Source organism: Lytechinus variegatus, chromosome 11 (genome assembly GCF_018143015.1).
Source record: "Lytechinus variegatus isolate NC3 chromosome 11, Lvar_3.0, whole genome shotgun sequence".
Lineage (NCBI taxonomy): Eukaryota > Metazoa > Echinodermata > Echinoidea > Temnopleuroida > Toxopneustidae > Lytechinus > Lytechinus variegatus.
The window spans coordinates 8,056,784-8,079,644 of NC_054750.1; the positions used below are offsets into that span (position 1 = coordinate 8,056,784).

At 34.3% G+C, this 22,861-nt stretch overlaps 2 protein-coding genes across 3 annotated transcripts in view; both read right to left on the reverse strand.

Annotated features, from left to right (window-relative positions):
• Nucleotides 1-5,984: 5,984 nt before the first annotated feature.
• LOC121424536 (5-hydroxytryptamine receptor 2A-like) lies at nucleotides 5,985-9,988 on the reverse strand. Its single transcript, XM_041620254.1, has 2 exons — nucleotides 9,102-9,988; nucleotides 5,985-6,442 (listed from the first exon to the last, which is right to left on the reverse strand). Exons 1-2 carry the CDS (start codon nucleotides 9,879-9,881, stop codon nucleotides 6,140-6,142), a joined length of 1,083 nt encoding a protein of 360 aa, XP_041476188.1. The 5' UTR covers nucleotides 9,882-9,988; the 3' UTR covers nucleotides 5,985-6,139.
• Nucleotides 9,989-12,731: 2,743 nt separating this feature from the next.
• The window catches only part of LOC121423680, a 46,199-nt gene continuing 36,069 nt past the window's right edge, over nucleotides 12,732-22,861 (reverse strand). Inside the window, exons 13-18 of one of the 2 annotated variants that reach the window (XM_041619109.1) lie at nucleotides 22,563-22,775; nucleotides 21,674-21,873; nucleotides 20,902-21,105; nucleotides 20,122-20,272; nucleotides 18,219-18,353; nucleotides 16,443-16,563 (exon numbers count right to left, since the gene is read on the reverse strand). In XM_041619109.1, coding sequence (XP_041475043.1) covers nucleotides 18,265-18,353; nucleotides 20,122-20,272; nucleotides 20,902-21,105; nucleotides 21,674-21,873; nucleotides 22,563-22,775 — 857 coding nt within the window. In that variant the 3' untranslated portion in view covers nucleotides 16,443-16,563; nucleotides 18,219-18,264. Of the gene's footprint in view, nucleotides 16,564-18,218; nucleotides 18,354-20,121; nucleotides 20,273-20,901; nucleotides 21,106-21,673; nucleotides 21,874-22,562; nucleotides 22,776-22,861 lie in introns of both variants that reach the window. The other variant, XM_041619108.1, reaches the window with a different exon arrangement.

Genomic DNA, 22,861 nt, shown 5'->3' on the forward strand with positions numbered 1-22,861 from the left:
TAAATACCGAGTTGCGTACGGTATGAAAGGCTTGACCGCATTGGTCAGATTGTGTCATGAGGACGCGCACTAATGCGTATCTATCAATAAGATCGTGCGTTGCATATCATGTACGCGTGGGCATTTAAGTGCGACTTAAGTCATTCTTAAATCTTTGTGAAACACCCCCCAGGTCAGATATGAGTAGTTGAGGACTTGAGGCGGGGGGGGGGGGGGGTGGCTATTTGGGTCATATGCCTTTTAAAGTAGTATATTAGCATAGCTTTTGATTGACTTGTGGTTTTGACACCACTAATTGTTGTTGGTGTTAGTGTTAGAGTCCGTTTCAAGTGTGTGCATCAGTCTGTCTCACCCAGTTAAAACATGAATATTGGTTTACCAAAGTGATAGCGTAACACCTTTTGACATCGGTCCTAGCACCAGCACCATTTCAAGTGTGGTGTTGGTGTCAGGGACTACATCTACATTCAAAGTGTGAATGAGATTGCCTAACCTGGCACCAACACTGGATGTGGATTTACACCTGATGTCAGTCCCAGCACCAGAATCATTTTAGGTTTGGTGCTGTGGCACGTGTCAGGATAGTCTTAATAACTTCACCAGCTGACAATACCATATTTGAAATCTGTGGAATGCTTCTGTAAGCATCTAGTCAGTGAGCCATCACTGACTAACTTGTTCTGAGCAAATCAGATTGGAGAATTTCAGTAGCTTATAACATCAGTCAGTGAAAAATCATTGACAATTTTATTCGTGAAGTTCTCCCCACATGTATTTATTGTGCTCACTGTACAGGAAACTCATTACACGATCCTTGTGTGTGATGATAAAAATAGCACTACATCACAAGACGAAATCGAGTCGCATATTGCCTGTTCACAATCCTACACACTTGTATACTATTGAAACTAAACAATTTTGTTTTGTATACTTTATCCTTCCTCTCACTTCAAAAGTTATTCGAAAATGGGGGATTTTTTTTTATATTACTTCAATTTTACAGAATAACCTCAATTAATGAGAAAAATAAAATGTATCGCATGAAGTATGCGACAGTCATTTAGCAACATTTGTACTAGTCGCACAACCATTTATTTGTGCTATTGTTGGAGTGTATTGCTGTTAAAAGATTCCATTTTACATTTTATACAGCTGAGCAGCTGATTATACGCACATGCAGTAGCATCATATCATAGAGCTAATAGCTCTGTGATCATATGAATATATCTTTGGTGTACTATGAATACCACATATTTATCAATAACTTTCTTGGCCCGTATTCTAAAGTCAGGTTTAATTCAAACTCTGGTCTAACGTTGTGGTTTAACTATGGATAGCCAATTGTGACATAAACAGTAGAGGTTTGATTTACTAGCTCATTTGACTCTCAAAATCATTCTTACCTGTCTGGAAAGGATAAATTAGATAGTTGTCTTCACCATTAAATCATTAGGAATGAGCACAGTAAACATTAGAAACATACAATGTAAACAATATTTGGCTTCCCACAATTTTAGCACAGTGTTAGACCATGGTCTAAGTTAAACTCAACTTCAGATTACGGGTCTATGACTCTGAAAGAGAATGAAATGCATATTATATAGAAAATATGATTGATTCGTTGTTCTACTGATGTATTTACACATTGATATGAGATATACATTTAGTCTGTATCAGACACAATCTTTATTGACATTGAGCAATATTATTGCATTCAGATATTATTGGGTTGAAACAATCAAATCATACCATTCACATTGTTCATGCATAATGTGAAAAAGACAATCAAATGTCAGTTTAACCAGTGGTTTAAGAATCATTTGGTTAAACAGTCATTTCTGTCATTATTTATCAATTCAGATTATACTGACAAATATACATTGTATGTGGGTGGTCATTAGGGCTAAAATTTATAAAAATGTGAGAACAATAAACTCAAACAAAAATGAAATATCAATCAATGAAAATGACTGAAAAATTGATGATGAAAACCTATGAATTAGATAATGAACTTGGTAAAGTATTTGTTTGGTTTGGAGTTTTTGAATTTCATTTATTTTAGCCCTTGTCTTCATCCTTGTACGGTATTGTTATGTTGGTCAATAACATTTAATGGGCAATGTCTTACTGAAATAGAGAAGTAATTACCTTGCTGGTTGAAGATACAAAATTATCAGCCATACCTGAACTGAAAAATACAAATATTTAATGTACATGTTAGTGTATGTATTCTCAATCTCAGCCCTGTAACATGAACGTATATAGGCTTAGCAATTGATCATTAAGCTGATTTTTGAAGAATTGCTTGCATTGTTTATTATGATTGATCACTAGTAAACATTCTACCCTACGATCAATCACTAAGCTCTATGTTACAGGGTCTTGGTAGAGTATCAAGGAATTTTTTTCATGGAACACTGACTTTTTAAGAAATTTTTTTTTCCCTTTTCCTTCAAATATTTAGTCATTACCTTACAGTCAAGTTAAATTAATTTATTTCTGATCCCTGTCTTACAAAGAGGATCAATTGTAACTCTATGGAAATCCATCAGTATCATAATTTTTTTTCTACAGAAAACTTGCACAATGTTCGTTGTAAACAAAGAGAACCATAGTGAATTTTCAAGAAAGCAATGAATACATGAATATGTATAGTTGGAAATTATTTTGAAAACACATGCTATGTTGACGTTGCTGGCCGTCCATAGTTGTGATTGATCATCAATCGCAACTCTTTGTAAGACGGTGGACTGATGTATTATCCATATCATGTATATTTCTGATATCCTTATGATAACATGGGGTTGGGACTGTTTATGTATTCTTTCAGAATCTCTAATTCTGTATAGGAAAATGTTTATCCCTTTCCCTTCAAATATTTAGTCATTACCTTACAGTCAAGTTATTTCTGACTTTTATCGGTATGTATACCTTTCTGATATTCATATGATAACATGTGGTTGGGATTGCTTATGTATACTTCCAGAATCTCTAATTCTGTGTAGGAAAATATGTATCCATTTCTCTTCAAATATTTAACAATTACCATACAGTCAAGTTATTTCTGACTTTTATCGGTATGTATACCTTTCTGATATTCATATTGTAACATGTGGTTGGGAGTGTTTATGTATACTTTCAAAATCTCTAGTTCTGTAGAGGCATACTTAACCTTTTTTGGGGTTGGAAATACAAGAGTGTTTACTTTTAATTGTTGTATGGTTTTCATTACTTTTAATGTTTTGTAAATATTTTGTAATCTATAGATTGTGTGTGAATTAGAAGAGAACGAGATGAAGGAAATGAAGAGAAAGGGAAGAAGAGAAAGAGAAAGAAAGGGAGGAAGAAAAGGAAGAGAAAGAGAAAGGGATGAAGAAGAGAAAGGAAAGAAGGAGAGAAAGTTAAGATGAGAAATGGAAGAGAAAGAGAAGAAGATGAGGAAGGGAAGAAGACGAAAATGGCAGAAGAAGAGGTGGAAGAGAAAGGGAAGAAGAGTAAGACATACATGAGGAAAGAGGGAGGAGATCGTGAGAAAAAAGGAGAAAAAAGCAATTCTATTAATTGTGGTGTACCACAGTTGTCACTCCTTGCTCCCTTGTTATATTTACTTTTTAATAAACTTGTTTTCAAAAATCGTCTAAATTATTATTCATTCTGTTCGCTTGGAACTCTAGCATATTTCTTCATTCTCATCGGGACCGGGCAGTGTAAAAACCTCAGAATTGAAACCGGTACATTTCTGGCTCATTAACTATCACTAAACAATACTCGATACAAATTTGTGGTGTACCACAATGGTCACTCCTTGGTCCCTTTTTATTTATACATTCTTTTTTTTTTTAAATAAATTATGATTAATCTTCTAAATCTTTATCATTCATTTTGTTCATTGTTGACTCTAATAATTTACATCGGGACCGAGAAATGTAAAGAACACAATTGAAACCAGTACATTTCTTGGTATCGGCTCATAAACTATCACCAAACAATTATTCGATACAGTTACTTCCAGGTGATAAAACACGGATGACGTCAACATTGACTGTGCCAAATAAACAACATTTAACATTTCTCCGTGTATATTTATTGACAGTTAATTATCCTGATAATTTTTGTGTCTATATTCTAAGGGGGTGTTTGCAAAAATCTTATTTGCAATCAATAGCAAATCTGTAGTGTAAATTTACATTTAATGTATCAATTGCAACTAAAGCAAATGAATGTTGCAAGTCGTAGGCCAACAATCAAGCGCAAATTTGCAATCGATTGCCACACTGAATATTGATTTTTGAAAACTAAAATGACTTAAATTTATTCTATGTTTCGTGCAATGCGCCATGGGATTAATCTTAAGAAAAAAATTGGTGTCGAGACTAAAATCACTTTTATCAATTTTTACCCTTTTACAACAGATTCCCTTCTAGGGGAAACTTACACATATCGATCTAACAGAGTTTGAAATGAGTAATGGGGATAAACGCTCACTACCGCTCCCATACCAGCCGTAAAAATAATAAATAATACATGATTTATAATTCCTAAATATCGGGATTCCTATGTTCCAACTATCTAAAAACGATTCAAAGTGTTTCTTGCCATTACACCACTCACTTTACCAAAAATATCTATACTAGTATCCATACCGATGCTATTCATATGACACCTTAAAAATCAATATCATACCTCTCTGACCACAATGGCACTTGGAAAAAAATTATGCTAGTAATATAATATCTACATAGGCCCGACCTATTCCACTGTTACCAACAAACCTTTCTACTTAACAATGCACACAATTTGAACAGATACTTCAAACCGTGCTACACATATCATTCATTTATTAGTTAAATAGTCCTACATAACCAGTGACTTTTAATCAAGGGGTTTCGGGGTGAGAATATGGCTTAGAAATTTAACAAGCCAAAAAAAAAATGAATGAATAAAATGAAATAAGTCAAATGTCGTCTGTCAAAACTGTCGGCGATTTCGTCTCTAAAAACTTTGACAAGCCCCCCCCCCAAAAAAAAATACTGTCTTCCTCCCCTTATTTTTTCTTGCTTTTGAAATTTAAGGTATTCCATCGAGCCCCTCCTCCTAACCCCACCCCTGGCTAGGAGTATGTACCTATATGATAAATGTCCCCAGTGGCATAATCAAGGAGTATAGCATTATGAATGGGGCAAAACTCTTAAAAAATCTTTGTAATTTCCCTTTCTTTCTATATTTCCTTCATTTTTCTCGTTTCTTATCTTTGGTTTTTATTTTTATTTTATCCATTCTTTCATTCATTCATCATTACTATTTTAATATTACATTTTTTTTTGGGGGGGGGGCAGTGCCCTACATAGCCCCTCCACATATTCATGTCAGTATATACTGAAACGATCCATTCTTTTAAAAAATACTGTAACTTTCGAAGCTATTTCTCTCCCTCCTCGCTTCTCTGGACAAATCATAAATCTTACTCCCTTCCAATATTTATGTATATTTACTTTTTTTTGTTTTTAAAACGTGCCCGAAATCCGTTCTATTTTACAAATGATTAAGATTACTGGAATCTATGATTACGAGGAAATTTATTTACCAAACTACCAGTCTAGCTTCTTGGTGTTAGCCCCTCATGTCAACTTCATGTACATTAGGATCTTTAACTACCCCAGTTATGTACTGACCATCTTCTAAAGATATTACTCATATTACTCATTCAATGATTCCTCATGACGTTCATTCGGTTTTCGTTGTTTATAACTTGAAAATGAGAATAAATAAATTGGATTTGAACTTGAATGGCATTGTTGCATAGTGCAGAATTATGTTAACACTTTGAAATAGAAATCCGGGCCGCGGAGCTGATTCTATAAGGTGAGGAGGAGAGGGAGGGGCGGCTGTCCATAAAAAAAATCACAATTATATGGTTCCTCTTTCGTTTTTGTAAACGTTCATTGAAAAAAAAAATGTGAGGGGGGGCGGGGAACTAGCCCCCTCTTGGTTCCGCGGCCCCGGAAATTACAATTCCTTAGCGACAATGTTCATGCAGAACGAATAAGTTTTCTAGAAAAAAGGGGAATGTTTAAATTGCATTTATCGTTGAAGAAGGACATTATGTTTTGTTATAGTGACTGTAAACTTCAGTTTTATATTAACAGAGCTGCTTTGGATTACAAAACACTCCCGCTACAGTGTGCCGAAAGAGGGGTTGTGCAGCGGCGTAGCTTAGCGGATTCAGGAAACTATTTGTGAAGCGAACCGTCAGGATGAAGGCGAGAACGATACTCGAGAGCTTATTCCCGTCGAGGAGGAGGGACTCGTCGATGATGTTACCGATCACGAAGATGACGTAGGGCATCCAAGAAACCAGAAAGGAGATGATGATAAAAGAGAGACTGCGAGTGGCTTTACGGGCGGAAGCTTCAGATTCTCGTTTCCCGGGCTTTCTTTCAGACTGACAATGTCAAGAGAACAAAACGGGGGAAACAAAACATGAATTAATGAGCTTCAATGGATTTTGTGTATACGATATGAGGTAACCATGGTAATAATCTGAACGATTTCTACGAAAGTTGCAATTTTTTTTCCCTTCAATTTTTAGTATGTTTTTGGCTTGCTGTATAAGGTTTTTCAAATGCTTAACATGTCTGGTTTCATCGTATTTTTTTTCTTACTTGCTGTCATATATTTTACAAATGAAATACATTTCGATTTGGTACTTTTTATCTCCTTTCTTCTTATTTCATTTCCTTCTTGTGTGTGTGTGTTTGTGATGGTATTTTGTCCATCAATTCCTGTGCCAACCACGGCCCTTGGAAGCGGGGTGCTAAGGGTGCTGAAGCACCCCCAAAATTTTCCTCGGGGTGCTACATGTATTATTCTCCGCTTACGGTAGGCATCACCGCCCAGAATTCTGGGAGGTGTAAAAAAATAGATAAAATATAATACAAGTTACCTACAATTTATAGTGAACACCCCCCCTTTTTTTTGCTTGTCAATTCACTTCAGCACCCCAAGTAAAAAATCGTTGCCAGGGCCCTGGGTTCAGCATGTCATAAAGAAGGATTAATATCAGATACATGTACATCCAAGGGCTGGAACCTGGATCAGTGAGTGATAGCATGCACGAAGATGATAGATGTGGCATTTGGACATGATGCATGCATTACAAAAGGCTGCCCTGGTAACTGAATTAGGCCTGATTGCTATCAAAGCCCAAATACATGCAAAATGGTTTAGAGCAGAGAAGAAGAAGATACTTTAATCTCTGCACTATTTTTCTTATTTGGCATTTGAATCCCCCAAAACGCGCATCGCGTCCTAATCCTGAACGAACAATTTTCAAACATTTTCCCGTTGGATTGTATAGTACTTATGGCGTAATGAGCCAAAACTTTTGAGGGGCAAGATATGGCGTATCGCACAAAATCAATAAAAAGTTAAATTTCGACATTTTAATTGAAAAAAAAAATCAAATTTTGTGATAGGTTTTGACATATTTAGAAAATAATTATATTTTATCCCCTCTTTCCCATTTTCTTTCCTTATCCTTTTTTTTTCTTTGGTCTTGAAAAATCCAAGACCCCATATCTGTATACCACTGATGACTATACTGTTTAATACAAAACTTCAATATTGAGAGGTAATCTGATGAGTAGAGAAAGAAGGCTCATAATTATCTCTGTGTTCAATGGATCATATATCGCATACACAGCAAAAACTGTGGTGTTAACCGGTGTACATAGAGGACCACACCAGTTATTTTACACCGGTGTTAAATTGGTGGTGTTAGTTTTACACCTACAGGTGTTATTACAACACCTTTGGTTGTTACATTTACACTCTTTGGTACTATTTTCAATCTTTGGGGTGTAATTTTAACACCTCAGGGTGCGGTCCTCTATTAACACCAATTGGTGTCAGTTTTAACACCACAGTTTTTACCGTGTAAAAATTAAGCCAGATGTATGGAATACATGTTAATTAACGATTATAAAGTTTTATACAAAACCATCTGGTAATTTTCAAGAACTCATACCAAATTGAATATATATTAAAAGCTCTTCCTTGCATCTTGTACATGACATAGGATTTGTATGTTGCAAGAAAGTTCTTGAGTTCAAGAAATAGATACTTTTTATGTAAAATGGCGATTTAAATCCAATGTTCATTTAATTCAAATGTTCGAAGAGCTTGAACCTTTTAGAGAAATTTCATCTTTATTACAATTTAGATTATTTAAACAGTTGATGTCTATTACATGTTTATATGCAACTTGTTATGTAACTTTATACGCACTGTGCTTCGAAAGAAATTGTTAAAGGAATATGAAGAATAGAGTACCTCTGAACGAGGAAAAGAAAAAAAAATCTGGTAATTTTCAAATTATACTCATAATGCTATTAGCATTTATTATAGGACACGCTGTATAGTACAGCTTATGGAGACTAGGTCCTTTCTATTATTATCTATCATTGTTAATAATGATAATTACCACGATATAGATAATGTCAAAAATATACCAAAAAATCACATTATCTGTATATCTATCTATCTATCTATCTATCTATCTATCTATTTACTTATTCATTTTGTTTTATTACCCACGTTGGTCTCTTAAGTAAAAAGCTGCTTTACAAGAACACAATTCAAAAGAGGAGAATAAACCATCATAATCATGAATAGCATATAGAAAAAATACCATGAACTATTAAACCATGTTTCAGATTTCTTTTAATCATCAGATATTAATCAAATCTGAATCAATGTCTCAGTGAACTTTTTTATCGCGAATTTATCTTACAAAAAAAAGCAATGCGGTTAAGCAGAACCAATCTTGGCGTCTTTTCTCATATCAATGTATCGGCATCAGCAGACAACTTCTTTTGTAAAACAGAATCGATACAAAAATAGAAGACAAAATAATAATAAGCAAATTATCGGGAAACCTTTTTTTCGGTTTCAGACATTTCAACTGTCATTGTCATCTTTTCCGTTAAAATTTTCATCTAATATAATAATCTTTGATTTTATCTGAAAATTAATTCAAACGAAAATGTATTTTCCAAAAACTGGATTCATCATTAGCAGCCGTTAGAATATTCATAATATACCTTTTCTTTGTGTCCTGTTTGCTGAATATCAGTGCTAGCTGTGCAGCTCGAGTCCGTGTCTCCTTTGGTGCCTGCATCATCGGACTTCACATCAAACCTGTCTTTCAGGCGTTGAGCTCCGAGGGAGGTCCTGATCTTGTAGAGGATTCTGGCGTAGAGAACGGTGATGATTACCAAGGGTACGAGGGTCATCAGGATCGGTAGGGACAACCCGACCATCCGAACAGGACTGCGACCATTAATCGGGGATGTGGCCTCAAATCCAAACAACGCAAACAGGATCCAAAAGACAAAAGCCACAACCCAAGGGATGGAGTTGAGGAGGCACGCCTTCCTGTTGCTTTTGCTCGTGAAGTGTTTGATAGGGTCATACGTCGCGCGGTGTCGGTCAGCGCATATGACGACGATGGTGATCACCGAAACACTCAGCAATCCCTCATTGACGCCGATGAAGATCTTGCAGAGTGGGGATCCACTTGGGGTACAATTCGTGACGAAAAAGACGACGAGAGAGAATCCGACCAATAAATCGCTGATAATGAGATTGATGATGAAGGAGTTGTTGTACGTCTGCAGTCGTTTCTCGACGAAGTATGCGACGATCATGACGATATTGGATGCGATGATGAGACACGCGTAGACGATTGTGAAAATGCCGCTGGCAACCCCTTTACCAGTAGGTGCTCCCGGCATATCAGGATAAAATGGAGGATAATCTGGAGTATCCGTCCCCGATAAACCATCAAAAGAAAGGTTATTCTGAAATTTATGACTCGACATGACTTTGGCTGAAAATAAGAAAGCAATGAGAAACCTCTCAAACGATTTTCTAAATTTCTTTTGTTGTATGTAACCTTTTTAAAGGAAATCAATTACCGTAAAAGTAATGAAACTGATTGATTTGGTTTGAATTCCAAATTTAAGACAGATAAAACATCCGAACATAATGCTAAGAAAATCGATGCCGCATTTTGAAATATTTTAAATATAAGCCTGCATCCATCCGCATCAGCCGGTAGAATGATGGACTCTGATAAGTTGAAGTCATCTGCGACTCCTGCGAGGCTCTGGGTGGGGTAAAAAAAGGGAAAGACTTCCAGCGGCTGTCACGTCATGTGACCCCTTTAGTTGACCAATGGCGAGAGACCATGGAGGTAATACCGTGCTGACTGGTAAGAGTGCATCTTGAAAGGGAAGCCTATATATATAGCAAGAGCAATTATAGTTTGGAACTGGGTTGAAGATAGCGAACTGTTTTTGCTGAGATTGTTAAGGCAAATGTAGCGAATAAGATTTGATATCAACATTACAATTGATTTAATTGTGAAATTATTAGTTTCACCATGAAAGGATACAATATATGAAATATTTTACCCACTTATATGCTTAATGGCAATTAAAGTTGTTCAGTGACTAATTTTCTACCAATGATATCAATAACAGCGATCTCGAGTGTGTATCTGACCACAACAGGAAGGTGATTTCTTGTTTTGAACCTGTGTCGATCATCAAATTAGATGTCACAAATTACATGGGGCATATTTTCGAGTTCATTCCTGCGGTAATTTATGCTATGTTATTACGATATGATTCTTATAATTATGATTACCCGGTATATTTGAGAATTCCAAGAGGTCGCAGTGAATTAATGCACTACGTACGTACAGAAATAATGATGATACTTGAAGGAAGAAATTGCTTTATTTGTTTACTTCATATTTTCAACCACTCTTATTTTTTGATTTTATTGCGTATCAGAGTGAGTTATATTACTGATGCAATATGGTAGAAATAGAAGATTGGATCACCTAGTGACCCCAGAAATAATTGTAATTACTTATTAATTTCATTGGGAATATTTTTTTTATTGTTGAGAAAGAAGAAACATGATCTAGACATCCGTTTGAACTATATATGTATCACCATCATATTCTCATATTCCGAATTATATGCTTTATTGATGATTTATAAAAAAAATTGTTGGAAAAGAAATGAAAAAGTAACATTTCTTTGGGTATATCAAGGCTTAATCGCATTCTGTTCAACATTTTGAAATATCTTTTGAAGATTTAGAAAACCATTTCCTCCAGAAATATAGGCAGATGTTGAAAATGTGATAACTTATGATTAAAGAAATAATTAATAGAATGAAGAATGGCGATTAAAAAACACCTTGTTAATTTTCTAAAAAAGTATGGGGAAAGCAGATTGATGACAAAATTAATTGCCATGTTTTACATGGTTTCCTTCGGGAGTGAATTCGCAATTTTCCACTGTATTTTTTTTTACCATTCTTTCGAATAAGAAACAATATACTGTATTTAATTCCTTTAAATGTAATATCGAATCGATGAAGTATGGGGTCCCACAAGGCTCAATTTTAGGTCCAATTGTATTTTTTGATAACTTAAATGATTTACCTTCTTGTTCTCTTACTAATGATACAAGTATATTTCATGAAACATAAAGGCCCATAATCTTTAATTAAAATTGTTAGTAATGATTGATAACTGTAAATACCTAGTTTGCCAGTGATAAATTGATATCAAATGTAAAAAAAATAAACACACTTCATGATTTTTGGTAATCTAAATGTACATGTAAACATATTTATATAAATAATGAAAAATTACGATCTCAAATTTAATTCCTTGTAATATATTTAGATGAAACATAAAATGGAAGATGTAAATCACATTGTTAATAGTATTTATAAAAAAAATGTAGGAGTTATATATACATATACATACCTATAAAAATATTAACACTTTATAATTATAATCTTATTTTACCACATTTAAACTATTGTTGTATAATTTGGGGAATGTGCAATGAATATCTTTTAGAAAGAATACTTATACTATAGGAAAAGACTGGTAAGAATTATAACAAATTATGTTTCTTTCACGTACCAAACCACTTTTCTTAAGTCTAAATATCCTTCCTATTTTAACGACATCAATGAAAATATGATTACCTTAAACATTTACACTCACTCATCATGCTTATACAATGTTAGAAATAAATATGATACTCGGGTCTTGTATGGTCGTACTTCTTCTCACGTACAGACAGTAGTTAAATACTTTGGAATAATATACCCCATGAACCGAACGGTGCAAATCACCTGTTTTTACTTACAAACTTAAATCCCACCTCATAAAGAATTATTTAAATTCAATTCAAGCGCATAATGACTTTTCTAGTTTGTTTCCTGGATTTTGAAAATGTTTTTCTCGATTTTACTTATTCATAATATATAACTGTATTTTTTATTTTTTTTATTAACTTCGTTTGACCCATATTTTTTATAATGTATTTTGTTTTCTCTGTTTTATTTTGCTATCATTTGATATGTGCATATATCGTAAATTGGTTTTAGGTTTTTATGGAAATGTGGAAATAAAATTGAACTTTGATATTCACTTAATAAATATATTAGATTTTGAGATGATTTCATTAACTCCTTTAATTTTTACTACATCTTGAAAAATGTCTGAACCGTTTGAAAGTTTTTTCCTTTAAATTCAAATACAGAGCTTAATGTCTTTTTTTTAATCCATATTTGGTGAAATTTGATTAATACCAGGAAACAAGGACAAAATATACCACAGAAGAGTCCCTTCAGTATACTTTGGGTGAAAACGTGTTTCATTTATTGTCTAATGCAAAATTAAAATACATATATTAAAAAGCAAGACACTGTTCGTCATCGAGTTGTACATTACTAGAAACTCGATGGAGTTCTATCAGCCAGGTATATATATATATGTTGTAAACTTTGTAAGGAATATACATTTTTGTTTCACTCCAATTAACAGATTTGTAACCTCTGTTTCTGATACGACATACTTCAAAAAGTCGTGATAAAACTATTAAAGCAAAAAAGTGTGACCAGATCCCGCTGGAATCGTCGATTAAATCGTTTTCCGCTATAGTAATAAGAAAAAAAATACATGTAAAGGGACAATCACGTAATGGTGTTTTACACGTAAAAATGATGTTTATTTATGTATACAACGCTGTTTACTATATGAACATTACAGTAGTTGTTTAAACGGTTCAAACAAGTGTTTACAAATCTTAAACAACAAAGTTTATTTTTTGAAATATTTAATACCCAGTAAATGAAGCATTGTGCTGTAAGGTCCGTGTAGTAAAAATCGTTGTTTATAATTTCAAACGGCATTTTTACTGTGTAGCCAGTGTATACATTCGTATGACAGGACTTTTTTCTATAATCAAAATACATTTTCTTAAATAATTTTTCTTTAACAACACAATATACGAATAAGTCATATTCTTTTTATAAAAAAATCATTTTGTGTTGTGAACAAAAGAATTATCTTGTTATTTAGAATATAATGGTTGTACTCCTCTGTTATTGAAATGTGGAATTATATATTTATATATATAAAAAAATAATGAGAGACGGCTTGCCTAAGGTATCAACATAGCTATCTGAAACGATCAGCTTTGACAGATCCTTTACAAATTGACACGTCACGTCTTCATTAACAACATAGAAACATGAGCATGTAGATAACAAATTACAGACCTTTATTATTAAACCTATGTAAAATGAAACTACAAAATTGTTTCATTCCGCTTTGCACTCGATGATAAAAAGTGTATAGGTTTTATTAATTTGCATTACACTTAAAATATATAGATATTTGTTTCCTCTCATTAATATTCCGACCATGACTGAAGATAATCATAAATATATTTATATTCAAACAATTTCACGTATTCATCAACACTTCTAAGTATTCATCAGTCATGTAGATTTCACCCATTCATCAATATTTAAGACGATACTACCACATATTCATCAATGAATGGATTGATGTCAGTTTAATTGGTTTGGTTTTAAAAGAATATGACCAAAAAAATAAAACAATAACTTTAATCAATTAAAACATGCGTTTCGTTTGACTCTCTTTTAAATATTTTTTTTGAAAAATACTTAATGTGTACACAATAGACAATAAAAACAATTTGACAGAATGATATAGATTTAATGTCATAAAGTCACTCTAAATTATAAGCAGATAAAAGTGCATAAAGTTCTATGATTAATCTCTTCCTTTTATATACATCTTTTGTACATCTAAAATTACTCCCTAATATGAAATTACTCATACTCCATTGATTCTTTTGTGATTTTACATGCTTTCCATGAATTCACTCTTAGCTATCGCCTATAATTTAATTATTTGTTGCCCAATTGTTTTTTCATATTCTTTTTTTGTTACCCAATTGTTTTTATATTCTTTTAAATGAGAAAAAAACTTTACCCAATTGATCGTGTTGACTATTTTCTCTCAGAGTCACTGAAACTGATCATCGAAAGAAAATCAACGCAAGTTAACATTTCGTTATAGAACATTTTTTAGACATTCCGATAAATCATGATCATACACACACTAGGCAATCCAATTGTTTAACAACTTTATTACTATAAATGCAATCAGTATAATATTATTTGGAGTACACTGATCGTCCAAACCTATTTTCTGAATAAAATAGTGGCCTATGAATATATTTTAATCCTTTAATCCTGTGTTATGTTACTTTTTGTTTTGGGGGTGATTATTATTAGCATCATAATTATTCTGATATTATTATCATTCCTGTGATTCTTGTTATCGTAGTAGTGGGTGTATAGTATAGCCTTGTCATCATCAAATTGTTACGTTATAATTCATTACTCTTATTTTCATGATCATAATCATGATTATCGTCATTGTCACCAATCGTTGTCATAGCAAAAACTAATCACCCCTTTTCATACCCGCTGTACATTTCCTGATGATTTATTAGAAAAATGTGCGTTGCAGTTATAAAGCAGAATGCTGGTTTGCAAAATAAGGCACCTCCGTGAAGTGCCAAGTGGTCAATATTATTAAATAGACCCGGGTGAACCTGTGTTACTTTCAGACATAAAAGAAGGCACAAGGGGTATATGCCAAAATATTCAATGGTTAGGGAAGGATTTGGGTAGTTTATTATTTTAATTCATCTTTCCACTCGTTTATTTTTAGACCTACATAGAGTTTCGACATAGTTATAATTTCACATTAACAGTGTATTTTTTCCAGTTGCTGTTTCGAGAAACATTAATAGACATTTAAATATCATGGCATGTAAAAAAATCGGCTCCCGGTAAAAAAGCTACAATCTGCGCCCCTCTATATTATCTGGTGCCGGGGGGGGGGGCTACAACAATCGCCCCATGCAGAGGTTATTTTGATTGTCATTGTTTACTGTAAAGTTGACTTTTCTTCATATTTTCATCACTTTCTTCCCTTCCCCTGAAAATGTCACTTGGGGTACGTGCCACATTCGACCCCCATTAAGAATATCTCTATGACCCCAACCCCATAAAAAGAAAAAAACGTCACTGCAGTATCCGAGCATTGTGCGTTATGAAAACACAGAAACTATAACACGTTGATGAACGAACATGAACAAAGACAATTTATAACTTCAACTACCCAATTCCGTGATTGGTATGGTTAGAAACTATCTCAAGCATACTTCTACTCATACCCATCAGCCTCATGCATGCCACGTACAAATTAAAATACATGTAAGTATAAACTATAACGTATCTTGATTTACAGTGATTGCAGAAAACAACAACTAAATTCACAAATAATCATTTGATCAATAAATTTTGATCAATAAATAAATGTAGAAATTACACAAAAATGAACAGTATACGAGTGCTATACAAGAAAAATCAATATTTTCAGTTCGCCTTCGTCATATTAAGATTCGGACCTAGATACCACTAGGTCTATAGGTAAAAGTTATAATGAGTTCCATGCCGCTTAAATTCAATTTGTACAAAGCAATTTGTTCATAATTTACACTCAGCCGAAACACCAATTCGCCTAATATCCGATTCGGCTAATCCCATTCGGTCCAACTGCCTTGGGCTCATTACAAAATGGTAACTACACAAAATATGAATTGTACCAAATATGTCGTTAGACGTTCTTAAACGTTAACAAAATTGATTTCGCCCACCGGGAAAAAAAACTTATATAGAAATTACATTATTCGATTTTAGACCTTGCAGCATAGGCTGATTTTAATAGCATGGATAAAAGGACTTCGTAATTACTGAAATACAAAATAAAAAGAAACCTGTTGTCACATATAAGAAAAAACAACAACAACATATGCTTACACATTCCTTAAAAATTATTTATATCATGTTCATTATTTACCACAATTTATTGTATATTATTGATTCAGCCTTTAATTTGAAAGTGATAAAGTGAAAAATCTAATAAATTCATAAATTGCCTGAAGTTTTCTTTCTCGAGATTTTAGCGCGAAATAAAGAGAATTGAGGCTATTGTCACCAGGACAAAGGTCAATGATACAAGGGGTTTTAGGCTTGTAGCGGAACCACCACCGTCTCCTACCGTTGGCGAAGATGGAGTTGCTGTAAGAAATAATAAAAAAAAATAGAAAAAAATGAAGATGAGCTCGGAGGGAAACACGAGTCAGTCTAAATTTTGGATGAAGATACAACCTTGTAGATTTGAATTTAGAGCTGAAATATTTGACGTGATGGCGAAATATTTGATCTTGCCATATCGACGTCATACAGCGTTACTCACTGACGCAAATCCTTGCGTCTCATCTATTCTTAGGGGGGGGGTGATTGTTCCATCCCCCTGAACAGTAGGTGTGACGTAAGGATTTACGCCAGTGGCGTTACTTTATTGACATGGTGAGAGAATGATGGAGGCGACTTATAAAAAGTTACATGTTGACATAGTAAAATAATATATATCTTGTCATTAGCGAGTTTCCGCGACTTCAACCAACAGGAGACGGATTCTACAAATCTACTGAAAATGCCCGCCAAATCACAATAAAAGTAGCTCTTTGACGAAAATTGGAGGACCAGAACAACTGATCGTCATATTAAGATTCAGAACCGACGAAAAATTACAAATATGTCGTTTGTCCAGAGCCCAGGACGACACTGCTGTTTTTCAAAAAAAAGGTTGCTATGTCAAGAAGGGCTTTTTGAAATAGATTTTCAACGTTCCAGAAAGCGTCTGTCTAGTGTTGTGAAAACTCGTTAATGAAGCTGTCAAGTCTACATGGCTATCTCGCCAAATAGATGGCACTTTAAAGATCCTGTTCTTTTACGTCTTATTAGCTGCTCTACAGAATTATGCATTCTTGATGGAAACACAGCAATAAGTGGATATGTCTTCTTTACTATTTTATTCGTGGTAATCTCTTAAAAACAACGTCAGTAATGTATTTCCAGGTTATAATTTATGAAAAAATATGGCAATGGTATTTTCCATCTCGCTTGCACATAAAAATTACATTTCTAATAAGAAATATAAATGGATAAATAACATCTAACAACTTCAAAGCAGGGTTAAGAAAAAACAGTGATGTTGATTAGTGACGGAATGAGTCAAAATTTTGAGGGGCGCACATGCATGGCGTGTGTCGCAAGAAATGTGATTGAGCGAAGCAAGCTAGAAAAACTTGTGACATTTTCTTGAAAATAAAAATTAATGTTGTGGTTTTAACAAATGGTATCATAATTCACCCTCTTTTTTAGATGGTGAAAGCCTTTATTTTAGTTTGAAGGAAACGGGACATGCAGACAATACAAAAAAATCTTTGAGGGAAAATAAAATGATGTGATGAAAGTTTGATAAATATGGATGATTGAATAGACACTGTGCTTAACATGAATTGTGGTACAAACATCAGAAATGGTGTAATTTAAGGGTGCAGAAATACAAACTACAGACAATACATAGTTGATAGACACCGATTATACAACATTCTATAATGAACACTTCTGAATATATTTTTTTCGGACCTCGTTGCAAAAAGAATACTGGGCTCTTACTAACATTGGCATTAATTAATGTTGTTCACGCTATAAGGTCTTATTGACTATATTTCCTAAACAACATCAGTGGCCCTGTAAACGTTTAATAATCTCAAACAGTAAAATCCTGTGCCACGCAATTTATGTAGATAATCGTCGTCATCAGTTTTTTTAAACAATTACAAAGACAACATATAGAAATTATATAGAACATAATGCATACTCACGAATGAAAGATAAGTTATGATGGTGAAAGTTAAAGGTTTGATTGAATTAGAAGAGTTTGGAGAGGAATATGTGGAGAACGATGAATACGGTTAGAAGAAGAGATAAGTTAGATGACACAAGACGGGTTCCAGCATCTGTCAAGGTAAACAAAAAAGATGGACACTATACCATGATACCGTTACGACTAAATGCTTTATCGCGCCATTATTTTTAGCGCATGGAGCTTGAAGCTAAATGGGGCGCAACATAATATGAGGCATAATAAAAAAAAGTCAGGAGTTGGCGATATTTTTTTTACCTTTTAAAATTAGATTAGGACTTTGAGATTGATATTAAGATAATATTCAGAAAAGTCTTTCATATTTTACCATTTTCCTTTTAATTCTTTCTCCTATAGTCTTATACCGTGGTCTTGGAGATTTTTGGAATTCCATTGCCCCCTCCTCTTTCTTCTCCCCCTCTCTGTTCTTAAATCACTTGATAAAATACTGCCCCCAGTTGAGTCGCCCCTCCTAATTCAAATCTTGGCTATGTGTTTTTTTTTGCGATTATCCAAGCGTGGCTTCAAATTCTGAATAGTGCTTTCCAAATATCAGGATTCAAAATTATAAAGAATGTATCATGAACAAGCTTGTTTAATGAATTACTGCATTTTTTCTTTCAATACTAGACGTCATTCACTGACCATGCAAATAAGATATCCAGATCAAATTCACACACATGTATTCACCCCATTTGATTAAATACAAAATGGAAAACATCATTATTAACATTGGAAAGCAATTTGTTAAATAGATAGCAAACATAAAAATTGTATAAACATGAAGAATTAAAAAAAATCAATATCACTTCAAAGTATATTAATAACAAAAAAAAAATAGAAAGAACACAATTATCATATAAAGGCTTATGAACCTTAAGGTAGGCCCTAATTCAATTGCGTAGCAAATTTTAATATGATAATTAAGGAAAAGATGGAAAAATGAATATTCAAAGGTCAAGTCCAACCCTGGACAAGATAAAGATGGACAGAAAAAAAATATATCACTAAAAAATCACTAACATCACATCGGGTGTAAAATAAGAAAATGTTTCAGAAAAATATAGTTCGATTAGACCCTGAACAAGTAATTTAACTTGATATTAGTTTCTTGGAACTTATTACGACTCAGTCGTCTGCCTTTTTAATACTAAAGGTTAGAACATTTTGAATATTTCATAAATTGTAATAAAAAAAAGAAGTAGTGCGTGTATGACATCATCATCTTATCAGCGTGCAAATATGATTTGTGAAATCAAGCGTTTAAAATTGCACTACTTTCTTATTTTACATTCCATTTCGATGGAATTGGCACCTGTATGTTTGGTTGATTTCCCTTTGTTTACTTTCTAATCAATCTTTAAATTTGTTTGGGCGGACTTTACCTTTAAAAGTACGAACATTATCGCAATCGCGACAAGATTTGAATACACGTTTCATTCAACATGTTCAATGATATTTGCATTCAGTAAGATTTAAAGGAGACTAACATGCAATTAAATAAAATGAATCACATTGAAGGTTGAAGAAATTATGGATATAGTTGAAGTTATGTTACAAGAGAGAAACGAGAAAGTCATGTGCAAAACCGTACAAGAAAAGTAGTGCTTTAGCTTCGATGAATATAATTATTTCAATGTGAAAATGGAGACACTTTAAAATTTCAAGGATTCAAATTAAATCCAGAGGGGCTGTGGGTGGTGACCAGTCGCACGTTAGACTTAGCTTTAAACGTTGCGGATTTGAATTTGAAGCGAAATGATTTGAATTTAAATCTTTGATGCTAAAATTTAATAACTAGGATTGAAAACAGATCCAATATTCTGCCGATGAATATTCACAGTCGGTAAAAGAGTACTTACTGCAAGCCTTGATGCACGTTTTGCCTGTTACCATGGGTGTGCGTCCATGGTACTGTGGCATGCCACCATCATTCACAACACCAAAACCATCACCAGGTACTGGTAACAGAAGTTTGGCACAACCACTATCTTCGTCAGTGAATTGGAAATCCTAAATAATGAAAAAAATAATAATACTGTGGTTTATACATGTAGAAAGTTGAAGAAATGTAAAAGCGAGCATAACTTTGTGGGGGAAAATACAGTTTGGCTATAAAATGACACTTTTGATTTGATAGTACTGGTAGCTATAAAGAGCAACTCAATGATAATTTTAGACCTATGTCTGATCAAAATATATAAGACTATAGAACTGAAATGTTGCATTATGGCAGGGGCGGATCCAGGATTTTCCAAATAGGAGGGGGGGGGGCACATATTCCCAAGGAAAATTTGACAAGCTAAAAAAAAGGTGTTTTTACAAAATATTGAAGGTAATTTCGTCCGCGTAAAGTTTGACAAGCAAAAGAAACAAAAAATATGAACAACATTTTCTCATCAAAAATATATGCTGTGATTTGCAAAGGGGGTGGGGGTAGAGGGAGCACACTTGTGTGAAAGGGGACACCCCCGGATGTGCCCCCTGGACCCGCCAGGGGGGACACCCCCCGGATGTGCCCCCTGGACCCGCCAGTGCATTATGGGTAATAAACCGGCAACTATTCGAGTATAGTTCAGAAAGTGGAGCTCATCGTTTAGAAGTAGCCTTGACACTTTAGCTTTGAAAACAAAAGTTCTTACGTTTCTGTCGCCTGTGTTTCGGAGGCGGTTGAACTTGGCATTAAGAATTCCGTTGACGTAGGAAGTCATGTCCCTATCGATAGTCAAGCCACTGCTATCGCTATCCTCAACCACGGCTGACGCAACTTTCCCTTCGAGTTGGTAGTCTCTTATCTGCACCATGCTACTGTCATCCACCCAGACGAGGATAGCATCAGATCTGACCTAAAATGGAGTTTGAAATAAACTCATAAATACACGAGCACAGAATTATAAAGTGACATGATACTCCATTTTCTCATACATGGTTAAAACAAAGTTATAATACAACCTGTAAAGGCAGTAAAACAAGGATTTTGGTGTGCTACATTAACTGGTAGGCCCTATTGTTCCAAAATTCAAACTAATGTTTTTAAATTCAGTCAGCAATCTTCAACAATCAATAAAAAATCATAACACCACTCTTTAAATGTAAAAAAAATTGGTCAAAAACTTCTAAACAATTGATCAATTCACATAGTATAGTAAACCATGTCATTAAAAAACGTTCTATTCTGTCTATTTGAAAGTGGCTAAATTTTATCACTTTACATCCGATTTAATTTTCAGTGTGATGTTTATTTGATTTTACTCTTCCTATTAAAACCAAATTATTGGGAGGTGGGAACGGGTGTTTAATTAATAATGAAAAGAGCAGTACACATACACCCATCTGATAAATGTGACGCCCCATACTCCATGAATTTATAAGTAAAATACAAAAACTTTGCAAGTACTTTCAGCGGCGGCTTACCATATCACCGTTACTTGAGAAGCCGACCGCGGTCCACTGGTTCGCCTGTAACGGTGTGTTGATTGTGACGTCATAACTATCGGTGTCTTCCATAAACTCGATAGTGACCCTCATGTCGCATCGAGGCCCACTTCCCTGGCAGTTCGATCCCATCACCACTTCTTCTGTGATGCATCTGTTAGAAACAGCTTCCGGATCCACTGTGAATGATTAAAATATAGTTATATTCGTGACACTGGCATATATATGGGGGGGGGGCATGGATGCCAATTTCACTGTAAAAAATGAAGTGCTAATTTAGCACTTACAGTGCTTGTATATTGACTGCACTGTAAGTGCAAAATTAGCACTTCACTTTTAAGTGTTCTTTCATGACCAAGAAAAAAAGGATAAAATGTTATGTGATGGCTTGAGGGTGAAGAAAAAACCCTTAAAGGTGATGTCACATTCCTTTCAATTGAACTAAAGGGTTATTAAAGAGTTACATGGATCAATTCTTTTTTTAAATGGTCTTTTTCAATCCTTTCTTACCTTTCTCTCTTTTCACCTTTTTCATTTCCCTTTTTTACTATTTGATAAATCATATTGGGCGGTCGCCCCTGCCCCCACGCCCCCCCCCCGTGTAAAGTATCCCCAAGGTTCGTTCTATTTTTTCAGTGCGTTGGCAAGTGACTGTTAAAACGACTCAACATGCTGGTAGGACGAACAACAACGCGATTCATATTATTGTAGACAAGAAAAACCGTCTTTTCTGGGGATTTATTTATTTGTCAGCGGAACAACCGATGGAACGTAGATTGAAGATTTTCGTCTAACCATCGGAATTAAGAGAAACTGCGGGTGAATGTGAAAAACTATAAAACAAATCAAAGAATAATGGCCCACTTACTGTAGAAATTGAGGCTTGGGATGAGACCGCGCTGGTCTTGGGCCGTACCGTGGTACTTGAGTTCATCCTTGCGGTAGAACATGTAGTCATTGGTCTGACAGAACTCTATACCACTGGGAGGGACGTGGACATAGCGACCGAATTCCTGTCCTCGGGCCCAAATGGTCATCATCGGAGCATTGTTGGCGATGGAATGGTCAGTCAACTCAGTCGCTATTTTTGTGTGAGAATAAAGTCATGGTCCTTTCATCATTATTGGTTATTATCAATCATCTTCATCATCATCATCATCATCATCA